General features: G+C 39.9%; 1 protein-coding gene and 1 long non-coding RNA gene across 6 annotated transcripts in view; one reads left to right on the forward strand and one right to left on the reverse strand.

Moving 5' to 3' along the window:
* The window catches only part of LOC120852831, a 29,316-nt gene extending 14,061 nt beyond the window's left edge, over positions 1-15,255 (forward strand). The window contains exon 3 of the long non-coding RNA XR_005718662.1: positions 15,219-15,255. This is a non-coding gene — a long non-coding RNA (uncharacterized LOC120852831). The remainder of the gene's footprint in view (positions 1-15,218) is intronic.
* The window catches only part of SYNE2 (spectrin repeat containing nuclear envelope protein 2), a 323,973-nt gene that overhangs the window by 115,437 nt on the left and 190,977 nt on the right, over positions 1-17,559 (reverse strand). For all 5 annotated transcript variants that reach the window (XM_040226258.1, XM_040226261.1, XM_040226260.1 and 2 more), the window contains exons 55-61: positions 17,176-17,316; positions 14,839-15,021; positions 13,373-13,510; positions 7,334-7,519; positions 5,601-5,723; positions 4,266-4,448; positions 557-688 (exon numbers count right to left, since the gene is read on the reverse strand). In XM_040226258.1, coding sequence (XP_040082192.1) covers positions 557-688; positions 4,266-4,448; positions 5,601-5,723; positions 7,334-7,519; positions 13,373-13,510; positions 14,839-15,021; positions 17,176-17,316 — 1,086 coding nt within the window. The remainder of the gene's footprint in view (positions 1-556; positions 689-4,265; positions 4,449-5,600; positions 5,724-7,333; positions 7,520-13,372; positions 13,511-14,838; positions 15,022-17,175; positions 17,317-17,559) is intronic.

A 17,559-nucleotide genomic window follows, 5' to 3' on the forward strand; every position in this document is an offset into this window, starting at 1 on the left:
CTTCACTTTAGACATTAAAGAATTTGCCTTATGACTCGTAGAAAGAAAGTGGTATAACCTGGTTTTGAATACCACAGCAACTGCTTGCCTACACCAACTTGATGGCAATAGAGAGGTAACATGCAAACCATTGTACCTGGGCCTGTAGGACATTGTTAATTATGGCATATGGTGAGACTGCTTAGTATATGGAACTCTTTATTACAACAGCATTCAGTCTTTACCTCTAAAGCCCAGCCTGCATCCCTATGTCAGAACGCTAGCTGGGAAGTCAGGTTGCCGAAATACCGTGTGTTATATCAGCTTCTTTGGTACCAGCCAAAATGCACCAAGTTGAGGCTAAAGACACTTGAAGAGACTTCCATTATGATAATTACATAATAACCTATTTAATGAAATAGGATTAGAAAGTAATCATATACATCAAATACCTTCAATTGAAAGAGAGAAGTAGGAAATAAACTGTCTCATCAAAAAGGTTTCTAGATACCAACAGCTTAGAAGTGAATGAACTGCTGGACAAATGAGTGAGACAGGTGAAATGGAAGAAACATACCTGTACTTGTGACAGGTTGGCAGCTGGGTCTGTTGACATATGTTCATGGGAGAATTCAGCTGGATAATTATTTAAGATCTGCTTCAATTTTTCTATTTCTTCATTGTGTTCATTTGTCTGTTTTATGACTATCTATAAAATAAACCCCCAAGAAGAATCTGTTACAATCCAACGACTAGACCAATGGGTTCCTTTCAATACCTATTCCTGTTCCAAACTCCAATCAATTCTATCAAATGCAGAACTACACAGTTTTTAATAGGGAATGGTAGTCTAAACATAGAGAACAACATGTGCAAAGCTGGCACCTGACCGACTTGCTCTACTAGATGCCAGAGCACCTTGGGCAATGCTGGGAGTTGAATTAGACATACATTTGCTCTTAAGTTATCCCAGTGTAATGGGCTTATTCTGGGAAGCATTTGATAGCATGTAAACAAAGTGGCTTTCAAATAGGAAAAGGAGTACGTCAAGGCTGTATATTGTCACCCTGCTTATTTGACTTACATGCAGAGTACATCATGAGAAATGCTGGACTGGAAGAAACACAAGCTGGAATCAAGATTGCTGGGAGAAATATCAATCACCTCAGATATGCAGATGACACCACCCTTATGGCAGAAAGTGAAGAGGAGCTAAAAAGCCTCTTGATGAAAGTGAAAGAGGAGAGTGAAAAAGTTGGCTTAAAGCTCACCATTCAGAAAACGAAGATCATGGCATCTGGTCCCATCACTTCATGGGAAATAGATGGGGAAACAGTAGAAACAGTGTCAGACTTTATTTTGGGGGGCTCCAAAATCACTGCAGATGGTGACTGCAGCCATGAAATTAAAAGATGCTTACTCCTTGGAAGAAAAGTTATGACCAACCTAGATAGCATATTCAAAAGCAGAGAAGGTCCGTCTAGTCAAGGCTATGGTTTTTCCTGTGGTCATGTACGGATGTGAGAGTTGGACTGTGAAGAAGGCTGAGAGCCGAAGAATTGATGCTTCTGAACTGTGGTGTTGGAGAAGACTCTTGAGAGTCCCTTGGACTGCAAGGAGATCCAACCAGTCCACTCTGAAGGAGATCAGCCCTGGGATTTCTTTGGAAAGAATGATGCTAAAGCTGAAGCTCCAGTACTTTGGCTGCCTCATGTGAAGAGTTGACTCATTGGAAAAGACTCTGATGCTGGGAGGGGTAGGGGGCAGGAGGAGAAGGGGACGACCGAGGATGAGATGGCTGGATGGCATCACGGACTCGATGGACGTGAGTCTGAGTGAACTCCGGGAGATAGTGATGGACAGGGAGGCCTGGCGGGCTGCGATTCATGGGGTCGCAAAGAGACACGACTGAGCGACTGAACTGAACTGAACTGAACCAAAGTGGCAACGGCGGCCCACTCCAGTGCTCTTGCCTGGAAAATCCCATGGACGGAGGAGCCTGGAGGGCTGCAGTCCATGAGTTCGCTAAGAGTTGGACATGACTAAGCGACTTCACTTTCCTTTTCACTTTCATGCACTGGAGAAGGAAATGGCAACCCACTCCAGTGTTCCTGCCTGGAGAATCCCAGGGGCGGGGGAGCCTGGTGGGCTGCCGTCTATGGGGTCGCACAGAGTCGGGTACGACTGAAGCGACTTAGCAGCAGCAGCAGCAAACAAAGTGGCTAAGTTTTATGAAATTACTGATAGTCACGTAAGATATTTAATACATATTCCTTGTCATATTTCTACACAAAGAGGTGACAATCCTAACTGAGAATGGAAAGGACAAGTGATTTGAGAAATGATAGATTTTCCTGGTACAGACACATCCTCACCTGGTACTCTTTGGGATCTGTGATGTATGTTTTACAGTAAGAGGTTGAGGCTTGAGAGTTTGAAGAATAAGGCAGACCAGAACAATATCTGGAATCTGGTGTTAAGAGCTTGAACCTACCAGTGTGCTAAATGATACAATCAAAGTGTGATGAAAGTCAAAGAAATGGACTTCAAAAGAAAATCTGGATATTTCCTTGGTATGCTTCACAATGAAACTAAATGTCTTTTGAAACTACAAAGTTTCTGGTCAACACAGAATTCTTCCTTATATTTTCTTTAACATTTAACTATAATTTTAGCCACAGGCTGGAAATGAATAACTATGTTCACTGCACACACCTGTTTCCCAGCCCTCAGTAATGAGCTACATCCCATTACCCCCCTCAAAAGTAATTTGTCTTATTTTCTACAATGAGAACACTTACAATATCTAACTAGAAATTAAAAGAAATGCACCATATTCTATGATTTTCATTACTATCAGTTTACTTAGCTTTGAAATACCTGAGAAGATATCTGATTTCCACTAACACAATAAGATGGAAAATTTTAGCAGCACAGCTTGATATCTAACTTGGTACAAAAGCTAATTTCCTCTTCTATTTCCCCCTTTTATCTTGTGAAGGAGTCATTTTAAAGTATAGTCACGACTGTTATTTTCTTTTTCTAACCGAGAGACCAATAAAAAACAAAAAGATGAAAAATAGATCAAACTTTCCATCATTGCTTTTTGTTTTCTCTTTATATTATTTTAAAAAAAGTACATTAAGTGCCAGATCTTTTTTCTCCCTGTGGGTATTAGGAAATAATGTCACCAGATCAGTAGCTAGGCCAGAGAGACTGTGAGCTAAGACTCAAACCAGAGATACAATATCCTCAAATCTTAGGAGAACAGAGTGATCACCAAATGTGAATGAAACTGAAGAGGGAGAAAGAGATAGCAGTTTTCTTTTTATAACCAGGGGATAAGTGGGAAGAAGGAAAAATAACTTCTTCTCCTACCCTGACCCCCTAATCAACAACAGTAGGCAGAATGTGGGAGTCTACCAAGAGGGTTGAAAAGTCAGTGGCTCTTTCAGGAACTTTCTTTCCCTATAGGAGTGGTTGTTGATTTAGGAACACAAACCAAATGGGGTCTCAAAGAGTCGGACACGACTGAGCGACTGAACTGAACTGAACTGAACCAAAGTAAAATGCAATTTCTATCTATTCTTTGGCTTGAGATCAATCAAAATGTAAGAATAAAAAGAAAGCCCTCAGGGAGAGGCTAGAAGATGCCATCAGTTAGAAAGAAGAGACTCTAATATGAAGAATACTACTAGGAGGCTAGAAACCCAAATTTTTGTCTTATTTGTACATAAATTAATCCTAACACATGTTAACTCTGGTATTTTATCAAATCACCTAACCTTTGGACACTAGTCTCCTAACGTGTAAAAATAAAAAGGCAAAGTGCCTACTTGACCTGCATCATGTTGGTAATAAAGTGAAATGATTAAAAGGAAAGCAACTGAGATGTATAAAGAGATTAGTGTTGGGTCCGTCAGCCTCATGAGACTGCAAACGCACTATGCAGGTTGACTCTTTTCCCAGAGCATTTTACCCACGTAGATCTTTGATTATTAAAGAACGGAATGAAATGGACCATAACTATGCTTCAGTGTCTTCAACCAGAACAAGGGTAAGAGCTAAGAAAAAAATCATGTTAGCTCCATCTGAACAATAAAATACTCTCTTATATCAATGCTGACTCCTGGATAATAATACTGGAAGAGACCAAAAAGAATCAACACAGGCAGTGTCTTACTGTCATGGGAATTTGATCGACCCAACCTTTAAAACTGAAAACAAAACCAGCTTTTGCTGAACATTTTCATCCAACAGGCTGGCTGTCATCACAAGCCACTCACCTTTAACAACTCATTTTGTTCCTGAGTCACGTTTTCCAACAGTTTTATGTCTTGTAAAAGCCGATTTGTCCGCTGAAACACAGGCAGAGGCTTCATTCCTGTCTGGGGTAACCTCAGTTCCACTTGGTAAGACACAATTTCAGCAATGGTTTTCTTCATGGGACGTATATTTTCCAGTATCACCTTAGATAAACATGGGACACAAGTGGGGAACAAAAAGGCCACTCTTAAATCGATTAAAAATTAAACTTTTGTCTTTACAGTTTTGAAACAGTTACTTAGCTCAGGTTGAAAAGAACTAATATTACTTGTGATCCGGTAGTTCGGGGGTCTCAGGAAAGAATGCCTGGGGCAAAAGTACCCTCCAGCACAACATGATGCATTTGGACAGCCTTTCCTTCCTCCTCCCCTCCCACCTCTGTGTGTAGAACCATTGCTTTGCTTTCTGTGTTGTCGCCAGGCAGTGAGCCCCCTTACAAACTCTCACAGCAACTGCACCCAGCACAGGGCTTCCCACTAACAGAGCCTCAAAAAACGCTTACTGCACTGATGGGATAACTATCCTGTCAAATTTCTTAAGTCTCAAAAGTATACTTCTATTTCACTTTAATGACATCCTGTCCATAGAAATCTGGATTTACATAGTGAATAAATTACAAGAGCATATTCACTTTACTAAGCATTTCATATACATTATTTCATCTAATGTTCATAACTGTCCTAGGAGGGAGAGATCAAAACAGGTAAGGAAATTGGGTTCACAGAAGTTAGAAGACCCACATGGGGGCACACCACAAAGAAGCAGGGTTGGGATTAGAACCCAGGGCTGCTTGGCCCAAAGTCCATGCTCTTAACTGATAGGCTGAGGGGGAACCAACATCTGCCTGCTGTTCAGTACGTCCCTGCTTCTGTGCTAGAGGCTCTGCACATGTTACAACTGTCCAACATAATCACTGCATTACCACTGCAGAGTCACGAAAGCAAATCCAAGAAATATTAACCAATCGTGTAAAGGCACAGGGGCAGAGCAGCTGAGGCTGGAACCCAGTTCTCCTGACTCAGAGAGTAAGGAGGCATAAGCTCCTAGACTATTAAACACTTAGGTTTGACTTGAAGGAAAAACTGCCAAACCTTGAAGTTTTAGGAAGAAATTAATTGAAAAAAGAACTTACAGGAAGATGATCTTTATACAGAGACCACTATGAATAGGATTTAAAACACGATATTTATAGTCATTCTCAACTTGATCTTGCTCTTACTCACATATTATTACATATTTTAAAATAAGCATAATAAGTACTAAGAGAAAATATTTTTAAACAGGTCTATGCTTACCTCACCATGCTTAAGATGTTCTTCAGGTGAAAAGTCAAATATTTCTTTGGATAACAGGATAGCTTTGATTTTTGAAACTCTCTTCTCCATTGATTTTACTTCTGTTTCAATGGCAACCACATCCTAGAATTTCATAAACAAAATAACACATTCATGCAGTATATTATATGTTAATCATCTTTATAAAACATAATTTGTTGCCATTTATTTTCATGTTTAACCAAAACATGTTTGCCACTTGTATCTCTTAAAAATGAACCAAGTGCTTCACAGATAAAGTAGATTGTTTTCAATAAAAATACTGTTCTGTTAGTAATGGCATGTAACACCACAAACCACTGCATATAGTTGCTGGTTAAAGATCCTCGAGAGGCCAATATGTAATTATTTATGCTATGAGAACAAAAGCAGAATGCATCTGAACCAGTTTTAAGTAAATTGTCAATTATGTGCAAACTCTTTAGATTTATCTTTGGAATGTGCTCAAACACTTGAATACAAGTGGTCTAATGTTGAAAAAAAATTCTTACTACTCTAAGTAGAATGATACAGTCACCCTTGGGAAACAAACACACAAGGAGCTAGAAAACTGACAGATTTTCTTGCCAATTCCCTAACAAACTGTTGCCATGTGCAGCATCATTAAAGTACCTTATAACCTGCTCAGGTTAACATAAACAATAGATCACTTATCCAGCGGCTATTCTCCCGTCAATGTTAACCTCTAGAACATGGCCAAAACATTAAAGTAAAAACGCTGCAATTTTTGCTATCAAACCCACATATTTAAGAACATGTGCTATGAAACCTACATTTTAAAGTCCACTCACACTGTAAGAGGGCCTTCAGATCTCTAGAGCTTAATGCAAATAAACTGCAGCAAAAATAAGGTATGCCTAATAATGAAAGAAACAGAAAAAACTACATAGAAATCGACAAAGGGTTTCAAATTATAGCAATTTAGAACCATTCAATACAGGACAAACATAACTCTACAAGCAAATGAAGAGTTATTATAGTAATTTATAGTGATGTCTTCATATTATGAAAAGTTCAATCATATTGAAATTATTTTCTGCACCTTACATTTAAGAAAGTATATAAAAGTATATAATGCATTTTATGGTAATTTCTGTGAAAAGCTGTAGACACATTTAACAATTTTGGAATAAGAATATTTAACAAGTATGATTCTCTGAAGTTACTTAAGTGTATTGCAGGGAATGTAACTGAGAAGTAAAAGGTAAATTATTAAGACTAACTGCATCTGCCTTTGCTGTGACTCCGTCCTTAGATGAATGCCTCACATGTTTCAAGCTAAAATAAATAAAATTATTTAAAAGTCCAGTGGATCATATACAGCATCCCCTCAATAAATATTTGCTATAGGTCACGGAAGTCTTGGAAAGTTGTCTGCTTTAATTCCCTCTTTGCTAATCTGTGCTTTAAATTCAATAACATCTCCTCTCTGACAAAGAGAATACACTGAGCATATTTGACCAAGGTTCCTCCCTTTGAAAAGACCACTTCTGAACTGAGAATGGGGATGTGATTTTTTATTGTAGTTGTACTATAGGGCACAAAGTAAAGTATCATTCAAAAAATAACATAAATTAAAAAATATATATCAGATCAATGTGTCTTTGTAGGAACTGATTGGCAGCATAACTCTAATTTACTAAATGAAATATAAGCTTAAAATAAGAAGTTACATCTTTATAGTGCCAACTTACATCAGCCATTTGCTGAATCTGTGGAAGACTTTCTATGATTCTTTGTTGTAAAGCTGCTACTTGATGACTTAACTCTTGTATGGACTGTGCTAAGTCATCTGTCTCAAAAATCGCTGACAAGTCTTCAAGATCCGTGAAAACTGAATGTAAAAGAGTGTGCTTCTGTTCTGAATCTTCCAAAGCCATCTAGGTAATGGAAAACATGAAAAATGAGAGAGAAACATCAAGATATTGGAACAAGATAATCAAAATTTAAAATAGAGAAAACTCCATAACTATGTATGGTGATGGATGTCAACTAGACTTAACGTGAGTGATCACTTTGCAATAGATACAAATATTGAATAATTCTATTGGACACCTGAAACTAATAAGTGTTTTATGTGAATTATACCTTAATTAAAAAAGTTAAATCAGATAAAATCTGAATTTGTCTCAACATTTCAAACTCCTGTTCATTTCTACTTTCATGATAAAACACTGGAAAAGACTTTGATGCTGGGAAAGATTGAGGGTGGGAGGAGAAGAGGATGACAGAGGATGAGATAGTTGGATGGCATCACTGACTCAATGGACATGTGCTTAAGCAAACTCCGGGAGACAGTGAAGGACAGGGAAGCCTAGCAGGGTACAGTTCATGGGGTCACAAAGAGTCGGACACGACTGCACAACAGTGAAACTGAACATCCCTCTCAGTGGCAGCAGTGACTATAGACTGTCTACCCCATTTCGGTGGGCTTGCAGCAGCTATCTTACAGCACGTAGCCCTGCTCCTCCACCATCATTAACAGAATCAGAAACACCTGACCTGTAAGACCATCTCTCTATACATTTGGAATTAGGGCCAGGAAAGCCATTCAGTTGGCTGATTTGTAATTCTGGGAACATGGGCTTTGGAGAAATATACAAATGAAGTGGAGATGAGAAATGAAGAGGCAGTCCTGTGGCTTGCCAGTCCTGGTGCCAGTCTCCTCCTTGGCCTTACCACATGGAGTCACTGACTTCTGTGAGACAACCCTATAGCTTGAGGTGACTTGAATAACTTGATACCAAAGAGTTCTAACTGATAAAACCAAATAAAAATGGAAAACATCCATTTTTAAAGTCTCTCAGACATTCTTCCTTATAATTTTTCTTTTTTTCTTTTAATAATTATAATCATTAACTTTCAAACTTAAGATATCAAAATATCTCAGCCACCTGTTGGAAATGTTCAACCCGATAATGTTGCCTTCAGATAATTTCATAAGGAATAACTGACATGAGAAAGACCATGTAACTAGAAATCTAGTCATTTCTAGACTAGAATCAAGTCTAAAATTAATCAGGTTACTGACTTCATTCAAAATCCCAGCAGAAGAAAACTTTAAGGAAACCAAAACTAAAAGCAATGCTTTTTCCAATAATACTATTTACAGTAGCATCAAAAAATACACAGGTATAAACAATTTACATTAAAGAGAAATTAAAGAGGACCAGAATAAATAGAGAAACATCATGTTCTTAGATAGGAACAGTAAATATGGCTAAGATGTAAATTCTCACCAAACTGATCTAGATTTAATTCAATCCCACTCAAAATTCCAACAGACCTCTGCATAGATACAGAAGCTGATTCTAAAACTTATATAACTTGTATGGAAATGCAAAAGACTCAGATTAGCCAAAACAAATTTGAAAAAGAAGGACTAAGTTGAAGAATTTATGCTCTCTGATTTTAAGACTTACTATAAAGCTGTAGTATTCAAAGTTGTATCATATTGGTAATAGACACATAGATCAACAGAATAAGATGGTCCAGAAACAGACTCACATATATGAGAGGTCATTGATTTTCAACAAAGCACTGAAGTAATTCAAGGGTGAGTCCTTTCAAAACGTGGTGCTAGAACCATTGGCTACCCCAGAGAAAGAAAAGTGAACCTTAATTCTCACTTCATAACATACTAAGAGTTAAACCTATAAAATTTCTAGAAGATATGAGGAAATCCTAGTGACCTTGGGTTAGAAGATTTCTTAGATACAATACAAAAGAATAATACATAAATGAAAAAATATTTATAAATTAGACCCCATCAAAGTAATAACATTTGATCTCTGAAATATTGAGAGAATGGAAAGACAAGCCACAAACTGGGAAAAAATATTTGTAAAATACATTTCTGGATTTTAAAGGACTGGATTTTAGAATACTGTATAAATCACTCTTGTAATTCAATAATAAAAAGACAGACAACCCAATTTAAAATTGGGCAATAAAGAAAAACTGAACAGACTTCACAAAGGAAGTGTACAAATGACAAGTATACAAATAAATGCTCAAATAAATTAATCATTAGTCATTAAAAAAATGGCATTTAAATCACAATGAGATACCACTACATGTCACTAGTGTAAAATGTAAAAGACAGAAAATATCAAGTGCTGACAAAAATACAGGATAATTAATTAGAACTCATATATTAGTGGGAATGAAAAATGGTACAGCCATTTTGGAAAATAATTTGGCAGTTTCTGATCTAGCTAAATACTGTAAGAGCCAGCAATCTGTGAAAACACATGTCCACACAAAGATTTGTAAATCACTGTTTTCAGTAGCTTTGCTCATAGGGATTCCCTGGTGGTTCAGGTGGTAAAGACTCTGCCTGCAATGCAGGAGACCTGGGTTCAATCCTTGAATTGGGAAGATCCCCTGGAGAAGGGAATGGCTACCCACTCCAGTATTCTTGTTTGGAGAATGCCCATGGACAGAGGAGCCTGGCAGGCTACAGTTCATGGGGTCACAGAGTTGGACACGACTGAGCAACTCACACACACACATGCAGTCCCCACCTCCTGGCACTCATGTCCTTATAATCAATTCCCTTGAAAGTAGACTGAGCTTACTGATACCCTTCTAATAAGATATGGTGGAAATGATGAGCTGTCACTTCCAAGATTAGATTGTAAGAGACCATTTCTGTCTTGGGAGCTCTTCAATATCTTTTAGATTGTTCATGGTGAAGGAAGCCAGCTGCCACGCCATGAGGCTGTCTTGCAGAGAGGTTCATCTGTCTGCGAATGGAAGCAGATCTTCTGAGGCCTGCCAACAACCACGTGAATGCACTTGGAAGTGCATCCTCTCTCTTCCTTCACCCAAACTGAGCCTTCAAATGAGACCACACCCTTGGCTGACACCTTGACTGCATTCTCTTAAGAGACCTTGAGCCAGAAGCACTCAGGTAAAGCCATGCCTGAATTTCTGACCCACATGAACTGTGAGATATGAAGTGTTTCTTGTTTTAAGCGGATAACTTTAGGAGTAATGAGTTGTATAGCAGTATATGTATATAGCCCCAAACTTGAAACATCCAACTCTCCTACTCAGGGCTCTCATCCAATCTTTTCTAAATCCTACTTTTGCTGCAGGCTACTAAGGGAAGTACAGGGCTTCCTGATGGCTCAGTGGTAAAGAATCCACTTGCTATTGCAGGAGACCCGGGTTCAATCCCTGGGTTGCAAAGACCCCTGGAGAAGAAAATGGCAACCCACTCTAGTATTCTTGCTTGGGAAATACCATGGACAGAGGAGCCTGGCAGACTACAGTCCATGGGGTTGCAAGAGTTGGACAGGACTTGGTGACTAAAGAACAACAACATTCTAAAGTAGGACAACTATTTTCAAAACAGGAACAAAGTGAGGTATTCACATGTAACTGTTCATGACTTGTCTCCCATTTGGGGATTTACTAGGTTACATTCTGTGGGTATCAGCCTGCCTGGCCCCTTGTCTCTACTTCTCCACCAAATAACCTAAATTCTATTCAGTTCCAGCTCCTAAACAAAGGCCAGCAAAGAAGGGTGTCCTGAATAGTTTGAGAGACACTTCCACACTTTTACACTGTGTCAGAAGAAGGCAGTAATAGCTCAGCTGTTTTTGTGTGAGTTCATTCTCGTACAGTTTAAAAAAAACACACAAAAACTCCTAAAGAAGAATTTGAGAGAAAAACAAGCATCATTCCTCTCTTCCGTCTTTGCAAAATTCTTGAAAAGGATAAAAATACAGGTGATTTAGAACAAAAAGATGAAGGACTTCCCTGGCTGTTCAGTGGTTAAGACTCTGAGCTTCCAGGATAGAGGACATGGGGTCATTCCTTGGTTGGGGAACTGAGATCCCACATGCCACTCACGGTGCAGCCAAAAATAAATAAATGATTTGAAATAAAATAAAAAGATGGCATGCTTTGGATATGTGGCACATCAACCCAAGAGGTGGGGCAGCAATTACAGGCAAGGGTCAAAAGAAACAAGTAGGTGAAAATGCAATATCTTTGTTACAATTGTTACCATAGGGAAAAAAGCATGGCAACAAATCTCAAACACCGGGAGGTATGAAGTCAGCTGTTACTCAGGGACACTCTGTGCTACTTAAAAGATATAAAAAAGGAGCTAGATCAGCTTTGAGGTCTGATTACTCTAAAAGCTGTTATAGGATAAACCTTCTAAGAGATTCTTTCTCATGGCTGAATAATATGAGAGAAGGGAAATATCCCTTCACAATAAAGTTTAAGCCAACACTGGCATCCAGAAGATTTCTAGCAGGCATGGCCCTGAGTAGGAAAAGACTTTTATTTGTTTTGTCTTTGTAGGTTAGCATGGAAACACAGGGCATCTGTGGAGCACCAGGAAGGAGATAGGAAGTTTGGAATCATGGCGTGCTAGTACTGGAAGGAATGACAGATTAGTTTTCTAATGCTATATAACTAATTACCACAAACTCAGCAGCTTAAAATAAAACAAAATTATTATCTCGTTGTTTCCATGGCTTATGAGTCCAGGCTTAGGTGGGTCTCCTCAACTCAGGATGCCACAAGGTTGCAATCAAGGTGCCATCAGACTGTGAGTTTCTCTGCCAAGTTCATTCTGATTGTTGGTAGAATTTAGCTGTAGGACTGAGATTCTAGTTTTCTTGCGGGCTGTTGACTTTTGGAGGCTACCCAAGGGTCCTGGCCTTGGGGTCCTTTCATAGTATGCTATGCACGTGTGCTCATTGAGTCCAACTCTTTGCAACCCCATGGACTGTAGCGCACAAGTCTCCTCTGTCCATGGGATTTTTCAGGCAAGAATACTGGGGTAGGCTGCCATTTCCTCTGCTCCAGGGGCTCTTCCTGACCCAGGGATTAAACACTTGTCTCTTAAGTCTCCTGCATTGGCAGGTGGGTTCTTTACTACTAGCGCCACCTGGGAAGACCTCTCATGGTATGAGGTCTTACTTATTCAATCTAGCTGCTAAGTCGCTTCAGTCGTGTCTGACTCTGTGTGACCCCATAGACGGGAGCCCACCAGGCTCCCCCATCCCTGGGATTCTCCAGGCAAGAACACTGGAGTGGGTGGCCAGTGCCTTCTTCAATGCATGAAAGTGAAAAGTGAAAGTGAAGTCGCTCAGTCGTGTCCGACTCTTAGCAACCCCATGGACTGCAGCCCACCGGGCTCCTCCGTCCATTCAATCTAGCAGGAGAATCTTACTCTAGTCTGTTACCAGGGAGTTTTAAAATCATATATCCATGATCAGTCATGTATTCATGGGAGTGACCATCCCATATACTTATCTATATGCTGCAGCTTAATCAAGAGTGACTCTCCCATCACATACTCATACTCTTGCCCACACTCAAGAGGGGGGGATTATACAGGTCATGTACACCAGGGGACAGGACTATCGGGAGCCGCCTTGGAATTCTATGATCAAAACCACCACCACCATTCAGTGCCACATTCTCACTTCATAAATGGGGGAAACCAGGGCCCACGGAAGACACAGCGACTTATTCAAAAAATCATGACATACTTATGAGGACAGAAAGAACTAGATCCTGGTCTCCAAAATCCCTATCGAGAGCCTGCCACTCTCCCAAACTGCCTTCTGCCATTTGGCATGCTTCAGGATAAGGATGTCTTTCATAGGAAAGACGCGAGGAGGAAGGCATCATGATAGCCAGGCTAAGCCATTAACCATTATATAGCTTCTATGACACCCAGGAAACAATGAAAGAACACTCACCTGAAGGGTGCTAGCATGGTGACTCAGCGTCTTTGAAGAGTCATAGTCTGAAGGATCAGCCAGCAAATGACTGGTATTTTCTATCCAAGCCTCAGTACTCTTCAAAAGATCATGATATTCTTCCATCTTAATTGTGGCCTGTGAAAGAGAGGCAGAACCAAACTCAGTCTGATGCCTCCTCCTTGAGTCAAATGATTCTTGAATAAAGAATTGGTTGCTGTGAGTCAGTGGTGTCAGGCCTCACAGGGGTCCATGCCCCACAGCTGGGCCACTTGCCCACCCCCTCCAGCTTTCAATCCTTCAATCTATAAACTGAATCCTGGCCACAAGTGGGAAGGATTGAAGAAGTGGGAAGGATCCCAAGACTACAGGCCCCAGCAAGGGTTCCAAGGTAGCTTTGCAACTGGTCTGGTTCTCATTTTATGCTCCATTCTGAAAACTGGGTTTCCACTTTGTTTTCCTGTACAGGGTCTTGTCCCGCAGCATCTAAGTCCTTCTGAGAGTAGGTTCCTGCCTTGCTCTTGCTAGATCACATGCACAACTCATCCACTATGACCCTTACTTGGAGGGAGGGCGGGGGTGTCTTGTTCCCAAATGATGCTCTCTTTCTGGTTCTCTCCAGGAACACTTGAGATTGCCTGCCTCTCTTACCTCTTGAGAAGTCTAATTCTCACCCAGAATCTTTGGGTGCTCTGGCTTATTTTTAAAGCTATTTTTTTAAAGTCCTTATTGAATTTGTTACAATATTGCTTCTGTTTTATATTTTGGTTTTTGGTCACAAAGTATGTAGGATCTTTGCTCCCTGAGCAGGGATCGAACCCACACCCCTTGCACTGGAAGGCAAAGTCTTAACCACTGGACTGCCTGGGAAATCCTATGTGGTCTGACTTTTGGATTCTGGGCTTCCCTGGTGGCTCAGACGGTGAAGCATCTGTTTGCAATGCAGGAGACCTGGGTTCGATCCCTGGGTTGGGAAGAACCCCTGGAGAAGGAAATGACAGCCCACTCCAGTATTCTTGCTTGGAAAATCCCATGGACAGCGGAGCCTGGTAGGCTATTGTCCATGGGGTCGCAAAGAGTCGGACACACGACTGAGCCACTTCACCTCAGTTCACTTTATTATCTCATAGCTTCCATGGCTCATGAGTCCAGGTATGGCTTAGGTGGGTCCTCAGCTCAGGATGCCACAAGACTGCAATCAAGGCCCCATCTTGAACTTAGGTTTCTCTTCCAAGTTCATTCTCATTGTTGGTAGAATTTAGTTATAGGACTGAGATATCAGTTTTGCCAGCTGCGAAATCTGTCCCCTCGATGACCACTTGAAGCTATGGTATGGCTCTAGCCTCAGGTCCTAAAACTGGCAATTCAAGGGAAACCAGCTGCCTCTGAATACATATTTCTGTTTTAAACCCATTTCGCTACTATCACTGGCTCAGTGTAGCTATCATGTATTGTTACAGCCATACCTTGTTTAGCTGTGAGGTTCTAGATTCTGCCCTCTGTGATACTTGCTGATATTGCTGGAAAGGAATCATCAATTTATCCATCCATTCTTGAGCTTGTCCTGGGTCCTGTTCAACAATGTCCTGAACTTCAGAATCCAGGTCATTTAGCTTGGAATGCCAGAGATCAAGCTCATCCCACATTTTCTGGAGATGAAAAGCATAAGTCAGTTCGGATGAAGAATATGTTAATTTCTAAGTTTTCACACAGTGTCTGTACTTGTAAGTGCTTCCCAAACAACATGACAGAGACAACACTGCAGTCAAAGTTTTTCACTTATGCCCAGCAACAGCATGTGACCTGAACTGGAAGACACTTTTTCCGAGGTCTCTTAACTCTGCAGCTGCTGCTGCTGCTAAATTGCTTCAGTCGTGTCCGACTCCATGTGACCCCATCGATGGCAGCCCACCAGGCTCCTCCGTCCCTGGGATTCTCCAGGCAAGAATACTGGAGTGGGCTGCCATTTCCTTCTCCAATGCATGCATGCATGCTAAGTCGCCTCAGTCGTGTCCGACTCTGTGCGACCCTATGGACAGCAGCCCACCAGACTCCTCCATCCACAGGATTCTCCAGGCAAGAATACTGGAGTGGGCTGCCATTTCTTTCTCCAGCTCTTAACTCTAACTGTATTCATTTCAGTACAAATTAGCTGTAAGGGGGCACAAAGTCCTGGGCATTTTCACAGATGAATGACACCAAACAAGGTCAACATAACCCTAACCTAATCTTTCCAGAATGATGAGGTAACATTATATTTAAAAGGGTGTGGGTAAATACCTATCTTAGACCAGTATATATATTCTTATAAATGTTAAAAAAAATGATAAAAAGAAAATATCTGCTCTGACTCACAGTAATGCAGAGGCAGGAAACTCTAGCCACATGTATTAGTAGCAACTGCTTTTGGTTCAAGAAACCAATAGACTGGATTCAAATGTGGACTTGTCTGGGATGAGGAAATTTCAAAGGCAACATTCAATTATTATTTAATATCTGCATAAGAACATAATTTCTAGAAATGGGCAAATCTAGTTAAGTTGCTTATTGAGAGCCCAGGATTTTGTCCAATGGTGAGCCATATTCTGACCTATTTTTATTTTTAATTTAATTTTTTATCCTTTGACATCACATTTATTTGGTTTAGAGGAAGCTACAAAGCAAAGGCAGGTATGATCATTTGTGAGCAAAATCTTGTTCACCTTATTTTAAAAGGATATACACACTCTAATGTCTTCTTATAAGAAAGAAGAACACATACAACGGGTACAATTATTTCTTTCAATATTTATAATTATTTGCTTCTTTTTACCATAAGAAACACAATCAGGTTAAATTAGAAACCAAAGGAGAGGTTTAACTGCAGGGAGGGAATAGACAGAAGGGGAATGATAAGAAGTGAGACTTCTCCCAGGATAACTTTTTAAAAAATTGAGGTAGAACTGATAACATTTTATTCGTTTTAGGTGTACAGCACAATGGTTCACTGTTTCTATCTACTGCAAAATGATTGCCACAATAAGTCTAATTGAAATCCATAATCCTGGGTTTTGGAACCAAAAAAAAAAAAAAAAACCCATCACTATATATAACTACAAAATTTTTTTCGCCTGTTATAAGGACTTTTAAGATGGCTTTTCGTAACTATTTTTAATATTTATTTGGCTGTGCTGGGTCTTAGTTGTCATGCAGGATCTTTAGTTGCTTACTTGCAACATGTGAACTTTTAGTTGCAGCGTGTGGGATCTAGTCCCCTGACCAGGGATTGAACCCAGGCCCCTGCACTGGGAGCACAAAGTCTTAGCCACTGGACAACCAGAAGTCTCTCTCAGCCCTATTTTTAAAAGTTTCCATTCATAGTAGAATATTTCCTTAAAATGTAAAATAGAATGTTTTCCACACTCAGGAGTTTACTTAGAAGTTAAGAGGCAGAATATTATGTTTATATACCATTCTAAAACCTAAGACATTTTGCATGGGAAATAAATGTGAAATTTTTATTTTTTTCTGTTTTCCTTTGGCAGTCTAAAGACAAGCTGTTAATCCTATTCATATCCTATTGAAATATTTTTATATGTCAGTTTTCCCAAGATAGGATCCTTACTTTTCTTCCCTTGTGAAAAGGCTGGTTCACAATCACAAGCTCTCAGCAGTTTGGGTCTATTCCCACCATGGAAGAAACATCACAATTCTTAAATGCAACCTTCTCCATCAAGGCTTTGCAGATGACACTGTCAGTGAGGAGGCCCCTTAATGAACAAGGAATACACCAAATGCGGAAGGAAGTTAAGGGAGGAAGTTACCTTTTGAATTTCTTGAGCTTTCTCAATATTTTTGCTTTTCTGCTGTAGCATCTTTTCGACATTACGAAGCCCATTATTAATTTCGTCTATTTTTCTACTCATTGTATATGACGGTGAGCTTTTCAGGACTTCGTTGCTTATCTGTTACAAGTGAGAAAGACACAACAGAGATGTTTTCCGCACTCTATTCAGAGGTTCAAATACTAAAAGGGGCAGTCACACAAGTTTGAAATTTTACTTGTATGCATTTCTTAAGGTCTGGGAAAAATTCCGAACCATACTGACTACTGCCAAAATAAGAGGGTAGATTAGTGGGCATGGCAGCTGGGTTGATCTGAACTTTTAAAGCCAACCTAAAAAAAAGAAAACTGACCAACAACATTT

This window comes from Oryx dammah, unplaced genomic scaffold (assembly GCF_014754425.2).
Source record: "Oryx dammah isolate SB20612 unplaced genomic scaffold, SCBI_Odam_1.1 HiC_scaffold_26, whole genome shotgun sequence".
Lineage (NCBI taxonomy): Eukaryota > Metazoa > Chordata > Mammalia > Artiodactyla > Bovidae > Oryx > Oryx dammah.